General features: G+C 44.9%; 1 protein-coding gene across 4 annotated transcripts in view; it reads right to left on the bottom strand.

Moving 5' to 3' along the window:
- dop1a (DOP1 leucine zipper like protein A) overlaps positions 1-12,432 on the bottom strand; it is a 98,428-nt gene that overhangs the window by 34,740 nt on the left and 51,256 nt on the right. For all 4 annotated transcript variants that reach the window (XM_055639496.1, XM_055639499.1, XM_055639498.1 and 1 more), the window contains 4 exons: positions 9,401-9,501; positions 7,781-8,040; positions 2,789-4,820; positions 782-893 (listed from right to left, as the gene is read on the bottom strand). In XM_055639496.1, the coding sequence (XP_055495471.1) occupies positions 782-893; positions 2,789-4,820; positions 7,781-8,040; positions 9,401-9,501 (2,505 nt within the window). The remainder of the gene's footprint in view (positions 1-781; positions 894-2,788; positions 4,821-7,780; positions 8,041-9,400; positions 9,502-12,432) is intronic.

The following is a 12,432-nucleotide window of genomic DNA, read 5'->3' as shown; positions in this document are numbered from 1 at the left end:
GAATGCCTAAAACCCATGGCAATGTGGGCCCAACTAAAGCCATCACAAGGTGGGCTTTTGCTTTACAGTTGTTCCCCATACTGCATAATAATTCAAATACAGAGGGAAAGGCAAAGAGACACAAGGAACTGCAGATGCCAGAAACAAAAACAAAATGCTGGAGGAACTTAGTGAGTCAGGCAGCATCTGTGGAGGGACAGATGACATTGAGTTTGGTTGCTTCATCAGAGAAGAAGAAATATAAGGATCAATCACCAGAAAAGGTGTATCACTAAAATAATACCGTGACATTTTCTTTCCATTTCAGGCTGCGTTATTAGGTTACAGGATGCAGGGTGGCACAGTGGTGCAGCTGGTAGAGCCACTGCCCCACAGCACCAGATACCCAGGTTTGATCCTGACCTCGGGTGCTGTCTGTGTGGAGTTTGTATGTTCTTCCTATAACAGCTTAGGTTTCCTCTGAATGCTATGGTTTGCTCCCACATCCTAAAGACGTGCGGGTTTGCAGGTTAATTGGCCTCTGTAAAATTGCCCTCAGCGTGTTGGGAGTGGATGAGAAAGTGGTATAACATAGAACTAGTGGGAATGGTGATTGATGGTCGGCATAGACCTGTTGGGCTGAAGGGCCTGTTTCCATGCTGTATCTCAAAGAAAACATTAATTTCTTCATTTAAAAAAAATGATCTTAACATATTTATAGCCCCAGATAAATGATTTTTTTGTGTGATATAGGAATAGTTTTGCTGCTTGCAAAGTGTCAGTCATTGAATGAGTAACTCACCTGGTGGTACTGTATGGACGAGTCCAAGAGGCAGTAGTGAATAATTGTGGTCATGCCTTCTAGGAGAGTGAGAATCATATCAGGTGGAACACTCACTGCCATCCATGTGGGCCTTTGGAAAACCAGATAAAGTGGATTAGAATAGACTTGGACTTTCAAAACAAATCAAAAAGCTAAAAAAGTGTCAGAGTAGCTGAGCAGGTGAGCCAGCAACTTTGTAAGACATTGATAGGGTCCCGATCCAAAACATCGCCTTTTTCGAACTAAGTTGGTGACATTTCGGATCAGGCTCCTTCTTCTTAAGAAAGGTTCCGACCCAAAATATCACTGATTGAATCTGAAGATGGGTCCAGACCCCATATGTGTAGGAAAGAACTGCAGATGCTGGTTTAAATCGAAGGTAGACAAAAAATGCTGGAGTAATTCAGCGGGTCAGGCAGCATCTCTGGAGAGAAGGAATGGGTGATGGTTCGGGTCGAGACCCTACTTCAGACTGATCCCATTGCTTCTCTCCAGAGATGCTGCCTGACCCGCTGAGTTATTCCAGCATTTTGTGTCCAGATATGTTGTCTATTGAGTTTGAAGATGGGTCACAACGCAAAACATCACCTACCCATGTTCTCCACAGATGCTGCTCGGCATGCTAAGCTACTCCAGCACTTTGAGGGTTTTTTTTTTTAAATGTAAACCAGCATTTGCAGTTTCTTGCAATCCCAAAGAAAACATGTGAACAAAATACACCCTTCAATCTGTGCACTGATTTATTTCACAGGTTGCTTAAATTTGATCTGAACTTGATTGAAAGATACAGCATGGAAGTAGGCCTTTTGGCCCGAGTCCACACTGACCATCGTTCACCCATTCACATCTATATTACTAAAAGTCTGATCTTGACTGCTTTTGGCCCACTGTGCTGCGATTTCTGAGAGAACGTCGCCACCTCTGGCTGTAATTTTTTGCCACCTCGCTCAGAGCCCCCTTCTGCCTTCCTGGGCCAGAGGATTTTTCCCATCGATGAAAAATCAGAGAGATATTAATGTTTTTTTTGTTAATTGCCATTCTCTGTGCTGCCCCTGCTGGAGGGAGGGGAAGGGACTATAAAAACAGGAAGTGGTGTGCCTCACTCAGTCTCTGCAAGTTGGAAGAAGCCATCTCTCTGAGCTCTGAATAACACTGAACACATGTCTACTCAACTGTGAGTGCCCTTAATGTGGTTTGAAAATGAAAATATTGTTGGTTTGAAGTAAAATGGCACTGCCTGCAAATGGTTGTTTGGGGGGTTTGGGTTGAAGTGAAGACACTGCCTTGCACCCTGCTTGAAATGGTATGAAACTGCACTTGAATTTTGTGGCCTAGCACTCTGCTTGAAATGGAATTTCAAGGAATAGCTAGCTGTGAGTCAACTGCCAGCCCACCAGCCGTGAGTGAGCTGCCAGCACATCAGGCTTGAGGGACTGAACTGCCACCCCAAGAATCCATTTGTTCACACTAGCCCTCTGGAGACCAGTAGTCACTGCAGCCAACAACACCCATACCAGCGCTCCAGAAAGCCCCCCCCCCCCCAACTTGTCACCAATACTGGAATTGGTGGAGAGGTGGAATATTGCGTCGGGACACCACCCCTCCCGTGTGAACATGGGACCCAACGGGTCCCACTTAGTCTAGTTAGTTCTATATTATTCCTCCTTAGCGTTCACTTCCTACACGCTGGGGCCAATCTAGGGGCCAATTAACATCTTTCCTCCCACGTCTTTGTAATGTGGGAGGAAACCGATGTGGTCATAGGGAGAATGTACGAACTCCACACAGACGGCACCCGACTATTAAATTGCCCCTAGTGTGTAGGGAGTAGATGAGAAAATGGGATAACATGGAACTAGTCTGAACGGGTGATCGGGTGGTTGGCGTGGACTCGGTGGGCCGAAGGGCCCGTCTCCATGCTGCATCTTTCAATCAAATAGAATAAAAGATATCAAACCAAACCACTATGACATGTACAGCACGTACCTGACGTTTGACATCCCAGACTCATACTTGTACTGATGGATCAAGTTGTCCAAATTTCGGCCCAGCTGCAATGTCACGGCTGTCACCACTCTCTGCAGCACTTTCCCCATGTACGGAAGAACTGATGTGATCAACCCAATCCACTGAGGGTCCATTTTGCAGGAAAATGGTTGATTCAGTGCTTTAATCACAGCGGAGATGAACATAACCTGAGAGGTAATGGGTTGGGAGTGCAGGTATTGCAAGGAGATGTGCGGTTGTTGCGGATTGCTGTTCTCCAGATCAGAGGTGACAAATTCGTAGCCAGACTCGCCGTCCTCGGAGGCGACCATCACGCGGTACTCCAGCACTATCAGCCGCTGCACCAGCTTCAGTAACTGAGTCTGCAGCGTGCTGCAGTTGTCGATCTCATCCTCGGAAAAATTGATTATGCTGTCTTCAGACAGCCCCTCTTCGATGGCCGTGACGTTCTTCCCTGCCGTTCGCAGGTGGTGCCATTTCTGGGCACTGAAGACCGACGACAACAGGCAGTGGAGCACCACTTTCTGAACCTTGCATTTCAGTAACATATCCGAGATAAAGCTGGCAAAACCCTTGGCCGAACCCTCGGTCACCTTCGCGAGCTCTGTGAAGAGCAGAGTCAGGATCTGGATGCTGACAATCTGCAGGTTCCGGTTCCCAGACAGATCTTGTTGGGTGACTTTCACATGGGTTGGGTAGTAGCTCCTCAGGAAGTACAAACAGAGAGAGATGATGATCTCTATGTACATGGAGCTACGGAAGGCATGGCTGGAGTCAAGTGGTATGTGGCTGTAGAAGTCCCTGCCCATGACCGAGATGCGGTGCCTGGCCATGAGGTTCTGGAGCAGGGAGAGCTGTGGAGTGTAGGTATTATTTACGCTTGTGGTAGCGATTGCGTTCACAAATCCTGCCGGGTTTGCTTTCAAGATGGCTTCAATGGCAGACAGAGCGTGCAAAGCCCTTGTAGAATCGCACACTTGGAGGTAGAGCAAAACGTGCTGGTATAAAGGATGAATGTGAAATTTTGACGTTTTCCAAATTCCTGGCGATCCCACATCACTCTCCATTTCAGACACCTCTCCCTCACCACAGCTATACCAGTTCTCTAGATCGAGGCTATCACCAAAGAACACGTTAAGTGTCTTCATTTTCTCGTTCTGAGCTTTCTTCTTGTCATCATCCCTCTTTCTGTTGACTCTTACTTTGGGCTTTGCCCCGGGGGGTTTAGGAAAATCTTTGAAACCAAGCTCTGTGGCGGTTAGTTTCTCCATCGCTCGCCCATGTTGTCCTAACTGCTCACCGGTTGGGCTCTTTTTCAGTGCCTGCACCTCTTCCGCAGAGAGGCTGTAGTTAGGGGAAGGGTTCTCTGAAGTTGCAATTGCCGGTGACGATCTGGGTCTGCTTAGACTTTCAGTCACGCTCCCAATGCCACCATCCGTGGAGGCCATCAAACCCTCTGGACCGACACACTGAGCCACCTCATTCAGGGCACTTCGAGCAAGCATGCTTTTACTCTCACCTTGGACAGTGTTGTCTGCTGTCTGTACATTAAGGTTCGATCCCACTGCACTGATTTTAGTGGAAGTCAGAACCTGGTATTCAAGAGGCTCGGACTCATCTTTCAATCCATTGACAATAGCGTTGATCAAGTCTGAAACCACTTGCTGGACTATGTCATCCACCGAGTCTTCTGACCAAATCTGAGAGCTGCTTTTCGTTTTGGAAGTGCTCATGGTCATGGGTTCGGCCTCATAGCTGTTGTTGTCTCCGGCTGAGGATTGGGAGCAGCCAGATTCTGAACTGTGCAACATCTCAGCCTGCTGATCCTGCAGATCGGACTCTGACACTCCCAGGGGCAAGGTCTCGCTACTTGTGCTCAACATGGACAACCTGTCGCTCAGAGGGTTCACCGTGAAGCTGAAGCTTTCCATTTCTTCTGCAGCAAATAATTTGCTTGCAGGTCCTTTAGCAGATGGATGCTTACCAGAGTCAAATGACAGGTGTCCAAAAACTAGGGGATTAGAAAGAAAGTTAACTTTAATGCATATTAACTGGCTCTAACATTATTCACTTGAACAGAAATCAAATAAAGGCACTTCACATGTTAAGCATGTTTGATTCATGCATTTTTGGAACACACTTGTCATTTAATACCAAAGCCAGATTTATACACTCATATTTCTGAAATAATGCGCTCAAATTATTTCTGGAATAACACGTTCAAATTTACACCTGGCAGCCTAGTCGTGCATATAATAATTTACACATTTTTGAATTACGCGCTGTTTTTCCAAGTAAGCCCTGTGTGAAATGCATGATGTCTGTACATGGACAGGAAAGGTTCAGAGGGACACGGGCCAAATGCAGGCAAATGCGATTAGTTTGGAAGGACATTTGGTCGGAATGGATGAGTTGGGCTGATGGGCCTGTTTCCATACTGTATGACTCTAAAGGGCCTGTCCCACTGTACGAGGTAACTCAAGAGTTTTCCCGATTCGAACTCGGAGAATGTCCGTAGGAGTTCGTGGATGTCTCGTAGCGGCTCATACGAGTAAAAAGTAACAATTTTTTTCATCACGAGTATATTTTTCACAATGTTGAAAAAACGTCACGAGTTTACCGGATTCCCCGGGTACCTACCGTTACTCGTACGAGCCGTACGGGACATTCACGAACTCCTACGCACCCGCTACGGACATTCTCCGAGTTCGAATCAGGGAAAACTCGGGAGAACTCTTGATTTACCTCGTACAGTGGGACAGGCCCTTGAGTCTTAAATTATTAAGATGCAGTAGGCATATTTAATACCGACCAATTCCAGAGAACAATACATTTGTTCAAGATTTCTTTTCAATGCAGATACTGCTAGTTAATTTGGTAAACTCATGGTTAAGTTTTTCTTTCTTCATTATTAACAAATAGCACACTAATAAAATTATGTAATCTGAAAATGAAGACTTCAATAGTTCATAATGAAGCACATAAATAGACAAAAAATATTCAATTGTCAACTTTGGTATCAACTGGGAAAAAAATGTTGCGAATATTTGATTTCTTTTCTGTTATTATTATCACGTAAAATAATTAGCACTTAAAAGACTGTGCATGTGTTGGTTGGGGAAGATGGGAAGACTAGATCAGAAGAGGGTTTAAGACAGGAATGCTGCCTGGATTTGAGGGTATTAGCTACAGGGAGAGGTTGGACAAACTTGGATTGTTTTCTCTGGAACTTCAGAGGTTAAGGGGAGATTTGATAAAAAAATATATAAAATTATGAAAGCGATAGTTATAGTCCTTTATCATGGGGCCAAATTCTTAAAGACTAGTTTTTTTTTATTCGTATGGCTGGGACAAAGTTTAAAGGAGATGTGTGGGACATGTTTATTTTACACAGAGTGCAGTGGGTGCTTGGAATGCACTACAAGAGGTGGCAGTGGAGGCAGATACAGTAGTGGCATTTAAGAAGCTTTGAGATAAGTACACAGATATCCAGGGAATGCAGGGATATGGATCACATGCAAGCAGAGGGGATGAGGTTATCTTGGCATCATGTTCAGCACAGACATTGTGGGCCTAATGGCATGTTCTTGTGCTGTACTATTTTATGTTCTATATATGAGGGACTTTAAATTACATAATAAAATAATTATAACTCAATGATCAATACTTTAATAAAAACACAAAGCGCTGGAGTAACTCAGAGGGTCAGGCAGCATCGCTAGAGAACATGGATAGGTGTCATTTAGGTTGGGACCCATCTTCAGACTCACGTTTCGGGTCAGGACCCTTCTTCAGAACTAAATCCCCACCTGTCCATTCCCCTCCACAGGGAGACACAGTGGTGCAGTGGTAGAATTGTAGCTTTACATGCCAGAGACCTGGGTTCAATCCTGAGCGGAGTTTGTGCATTCTGGCTGTGACCGCGTGGATTTTCTTCGGTTGCTCGATTCTCCTCTCACATCATGAAAGGTGTGCAGGTTTGTAGGTTAATTAGCTTCTGTCACTTGTCCCAAATGTGTAGGGTAGAATAGTGTATGAGCACTTATTGATTGGCATGGACTCGGTGGGCCTACTTCCACACTGTACTGTATATCTAAATCAAACTAAACAGATACAAAACTAAGATACTACCTGACACGCTGACATACTCCATAGTTTTGTGTTTTAATTAAAATATTGATAATTGAGTTTTAAATGTTTTATTATGTAATCAAAAGTCCTTCTTACATAGAACATAAAATAGTACAGCACAAGAACATACTCACTCATAAGTTCATGTTATAGGAGCAGAATTAGACCATCATGTCTACTCCACCATTGAACCAGACTGATTCCTGGGATGTACCAGACTGATTCCTGGGATGTACCAGACTGATTCCTGGGATGTACCAGACTGTCTTATGAAGAAAGACTGGATAGACTTGGTTTATACTCTCTAGAATTTAGAAGATTGAGAGGGGATCTTATAGAAACTTACAAAATTCTTAAGGGGTTGGACAGGCTAGATGCAGGAAGATTGTTCCCGATGTTAGGGAAGTCCAGGACAAGGGGTCACAGCTTAAGGATAAAGGGGAAATCCTTTAAAACCGAGATGAGAAGAACTTTTTTCACGCAGAGAGTGGTGAATCTCTGGAACTCTCTGCCACAGAGGGTAGTTGAGGCCACTTCATTGGCTATATTTAAGAGGGAGTTAGATGTGGCCCTTGTGGCTAAGGGGATCAGGGGGTATGGAGAGAAGGCAGGTACGGGATACTGAGTTGGATGATCAGCCATGATCATATTGAATGGCGGTGCAGGCTCGAAGGGCCGAATGGCCTACTCCTGCACCTAATTTCTATGTTTCTATGATCATGGCTACAGCATCTTGTTTCTCCTTATCAATATTTTAACAAACTGTGAATTAAATGAAAATTCAAAATAGATTAATGACTAGACTTATCATATAACAATGCTAATTAAAAGGACACTCACTATCAACTGTATTGATTCCTCCAAAGTAATTGTTTCCATCTTCTTCCACAGGAGTGTTCTTGGGTTTTGTGACGTGCCACTCCATTTGCATCCGTTGCACAGAGATGCGCTGGGTTTTTGGGTGCAGGAGCAGCAGCAGGAGTGGTTCAAGGATTCTTGCAATGTCATGTCTCTGGATGACCTGATTCAGCCAAGCCTGAGCCACTGAACAAATGGAACCATCCGTACTGTTCAGGCTATCGAGCATTATGGAAAGAGATCTGCAAAACACAACTGTAAATGAAAGCCTATTTCTATTCTCCAAGAGATGCAGACTGACCCGCTGTTACTCCCAGCATTTTGTGTCTATCTTCAGTGTAAACCAGCATCTGTATTTCCTTGGTACACAAAAAAGCTGGAGAAACTCAGCGGGTGCAGCAGCATCTATGGAGCAAAGGAAATAGGCAACGTTTCGGGCCGAAGCCCTTCTTCAGTCTGAAGAAGGGTTTCGGCCCGAAACGTTGCCTTCGTACCTTCGATTTTCCAGCATCTGCAATTCCTTCTTAAACAATCTGTATTTCCTTCCTACACTAAATGTAAGCACAGCTTGGCAAATGCCTTGTTTTAGTTGTACAGCTTGGAAACAAACTTTTCAGCCCACCGAGTCTGTGCCGACCATCAATTATCCATAAACTAGGGCCTTTCCTGTGCTGTACTGATCAATGTTCAAGTGCAAGAAGTGGTTAGAAATGTTCTGTTGTTGAGATAGGATTAGGGTTGTGTAGGTTGGTTCAAGAACCTGGGAGGTAGCTGTTCCTGATGCTGGGGGTGTGGGACCTAACTAACTAGTGTTTAGGGTGTTTAGTTTAATTTAGTTATACGGTATGGAAACAGGCCCTTTGGCCAACCGAGTCCATGCCAACCAATGATCACCCGTACACATACAAACTCCAAACAGGCAGCACCCCAAGGTCAAAATCGAACCCGAGTCTCTGGCGCTGTGAGGCAGCAACTCTACTGCTGTGTCTCTCTGCCCAGAACTTTGACAGGAGTTGACGGACTGAGTTTTTTTGGAGAGGTTGGGCAGGTTGGGATTTAATTCATTGAGTCATAGAGTCATACAGCACGGAAACAGGCCCTTCAGCAAACACGTTCTTGCTGACCAAGATGCCTCATCTAAGCTAATCCCATTTGACTGTGCTTGCCCATATCACTCTAAATCTTTCCTATCCATGTACATGTCCATGTTAATGTCCTTACAGTACCTACCCCAACTACCTTCTCTAGCAGCTCGTCCCAAATACCCAACAGATCTGCAGATCTGTCCTGTATCCCAAATGTTAATTGTTCCACATTGGTGTCTGAGCCTTCAAAGCCTCAACACACCTCCAACTCTCTTATAATACGCCTCTGTGTGGAAAAGGTTGTCCCTCAGGTTCCCATTCAATCTTTCCCCTCCACCTTAAACCTGTCTCCTCTGGTTCTTGACTCCCCTACTCTGGGTAAAAAAAACAAACTCTGTGTTATGCAGCTCTCTGGCTCTATTATACAAATTGCATCTTGCATCTTCCATCTATTAAACATTCCATGTTTAAAAATACGATTCCACCACAATAACACAGGGCTTATAAAATCACTGACCTGTCAAAAGTGCGTTTAAAGGAAGAAGATTTATTGATGAGAAGGTCCCGAGTAATGTGCCAAAGCACTGAAAATTTTAAGTGTGCTTCCATTCGTATTTTCTATAAGAAAAGAAAGATAAACGTTAAAACCGCGTGCAGTTGCGGTAACACAATGCTCAGTTTTGGTTCCATTTTTACTTAAGCACAAGAAGAAATTGTCTGGCAGGTAAGCTGGGAAATGAAGGGGAAAAATGTAACCTCATTTGAAACCAGCTATAAAGAACTTGTTTAGTGAATCTGCAGATCTGTCTTCTTCTGTACCCCAGATTTTAATTGTTCCACATTGGTGTCTGAGCCTTCATCTTTCAAAGCCTCAACACACCTCCAACTCTCCTATAATAAGCTTCTATAAACCTTCTTCCTTGACCAAACGTTTGCCCTAATGGGGGCTTGACAAAAATGATTGGCTTCACTGCTATGAAAAACCATGTGATACTTTACTCAGTTATAGTCATACAGCAAGGAAACAGGCTCCTTCAGCTCAACTCGTCCATGCAGTCCAAGATGTTCCATTTAAGCTAATCCCATTTGCCTGAATTTGGTCCATATCCCTCTAAACCTTTCCTATCCACGTCACTGTACAAGTGTCTTTTAAATATTGTTACAGTATCTGCCTCAAATACCATACACCCACCACTCTCTGAGTGAAATACTTGTCCCTCAGCTTCCTATTAAATCTTGCCCTTCTCACCATAAACCTATGCCCTATGGTTCTTCATGCTTCTACCCTGGGTAAAAGTCCATTAAGTTAAAGGCTCCAAGTAAACAGTTGTTGCTAGTATATCCTCAATGGTAGTGATATAGTTTATAGTTTATATTTTATAGTGTAGGTAGTGATTTACAATTTTACATGTCAATTAACCTGCAAACCTGTACTTCTTTGAAATGAGTGAGGAAACCGGAACACCTGGAGAAAACCCACATGGTCGCAGACGGCACCCGTAGTCAGGATCAAACCCTGGTCTATTGTGCTGTAAGGCAGCAACCCTATCGCTGCACCACTTTGCTGCCCCTAAAATTAGTTTTAATATGTTTTCTGGGTGTTGCAAACAATACAATTGGAGACGTGTAAGATGGAAGAGAATGTTTATTGTAAGGGACTCATTTTGGTTCATTTAATCAGGTTTCTTTCACCTGTGTTATAGAGCAAACCTCTCCCCGCCGCCTCTCCCTCCCCCTCCCTCCCACCTGTCTCTATCCGTTACCTGCTCTCCCGTCTCCACTCGCCTCTCCCTCCCCCCTCCCCGCCTCTCCCTCTCCCCAACCCCCTGCCTCCTCCTCTCCCCTCCTGCCTTCCCCCTCTCCCTGTTGTTGATTCCATTAGGATGTGCTACCTCAGATCACATCCATGTTCAAAGGATCTCAACCACACGTTGTTCTTGCATTCACCCACAAAGGGCCCAACACATGCTGCAGGCCCCAGGATACTTCAATTTTACCCATATCAGCAAGGCACACAGATATATCTGGTGCCTGTCATTCGGAGCTTCACATGACTGCATGAAAAGAGTCACTGTGTCACTCCAGCTGTAGGTTTAGCAAGAGGTTCATGTTATTGGAGCAGATGTAGGCCATTCGGCCCATCAAGTCTACTCCGCCATTCAATCATGGGCGATCTATCTTTCCCTCTCAACCCCATTCACCGGCTTTCTCCCCATAACCCCTGATGCCTGTACCAATCAGGAATCTGTCAATCTCCACTTTAAAAATACCCAATAACTACCTCCACAGCCATCTGTGGCAATGAATTCCACAGATTCACCACCCCCTGAAGAAATTCCTCCTCATCTCCTCGAAAGGTACGCCCTTTTGCTTTGAAGATCAAATCCAACACTAGTGATCTCCCTCGGTGCCATTGGCTGCAGAATTATCTCAGATATACCGAGTTGAAACCTTGTACGACAGGGCGGCAGCGGTAGAGTTGCTGCCTTACAGCCCCAGAGACCCGAATTCGACCCCGACTACGGATACTGTCCACGAAAAACAACGCCCGTGGGTTTTCTCCGGGCGCTCCGCTTTCCTCCCTAATTGCAAGGACGTGCAACATTTGTAGGTTAATTGGCTTTTGTAAATTGTCCCCAGTGTGTAGGATAGAACTAGTTTACGGGGTGATTGCTGGTCGGTGCAGACTCAGTGGGCCAAAGGGCCTGTTTCTATGCTGTATCTCTAAGCTAAACGAGGCATAGAAACATAGAAATTAGGTGCAGGAGTAGGCCATTCGGCCCTTCGAGCCTGCACCGCCATTCAATATGATCATGGCTGATCATCCAACTCAGTATCCCGTACCTGCCTTCCCTCCATACCCTCTGATCCCCTTAGCCACAAGGGCCACATCTAACTGCCTCTTAAATATAGCCAATGAACTGGCCTCGACTACCCTCTGTGGCAGAGAGTTCCAGAGATTCACCACTCTCTGTGTGAAAAATGTTCTTCTCATCTCGGTTTTAACGGATTTCCCCCTTATCCTTAAGCTGTGACCCCTTGTCCTGGACTTCCCCAACATCGGGAGCAATCTTCCTGCATCTAGCCTGTCCAACCCCTTAAGAATTTTGTAAGTTTCTATAAGATCCCCTCTCAATCTCCTAAATTCTAGAGAGTATAAACCAAGTCTATCCAGTCTTTCTTCATAAGACAGTCCTGACATCCCAGGAATCAGTCTGGTGAACCTTCTCTGCACTCCCTCTATGGCAATAATGTCCTTCCTCAGATTTGGAGACCAAAACTGTACGCAATACACCAGGTGTGGTCTCACCAAGACCCTGTACAACTGCCGTAGAACCTCCCTGCTCCTATACTCAAATCCTTTTGCTATGAAAGCTAACATACCATTAGCTTTCTTCACTGCCTGCTGCACCTCCATGCCTACTTTCAATGTACCATGACACCCAGGTCTCGCTGCATCTCCCCTTTTCCTAGTCGGCCACCATTTAGATAATAGTCTGCTTTCCTGTTCTTGCCACCAAAATGGATAACCTCACATTTATCTACATT

This window comes from Leucoraja erinacea, chromosome 8, assembly GCF_028641065.1.
Source record: "Leucoraja erinacea ecotype New England chromosome 8, Leri_hhj_1, whole genome shotgun sequence".
NCBI lineage: Eukaryota > Metazoa > Chordata > Chondrichthyes > Rajiformes > Rajidae > Leucoraja > Leucoraja erinaceus.
Note: the sequence above shows the minus strand (reverse complement) of the source record. Positions and strands in the feature narration are given on the sequence as shown.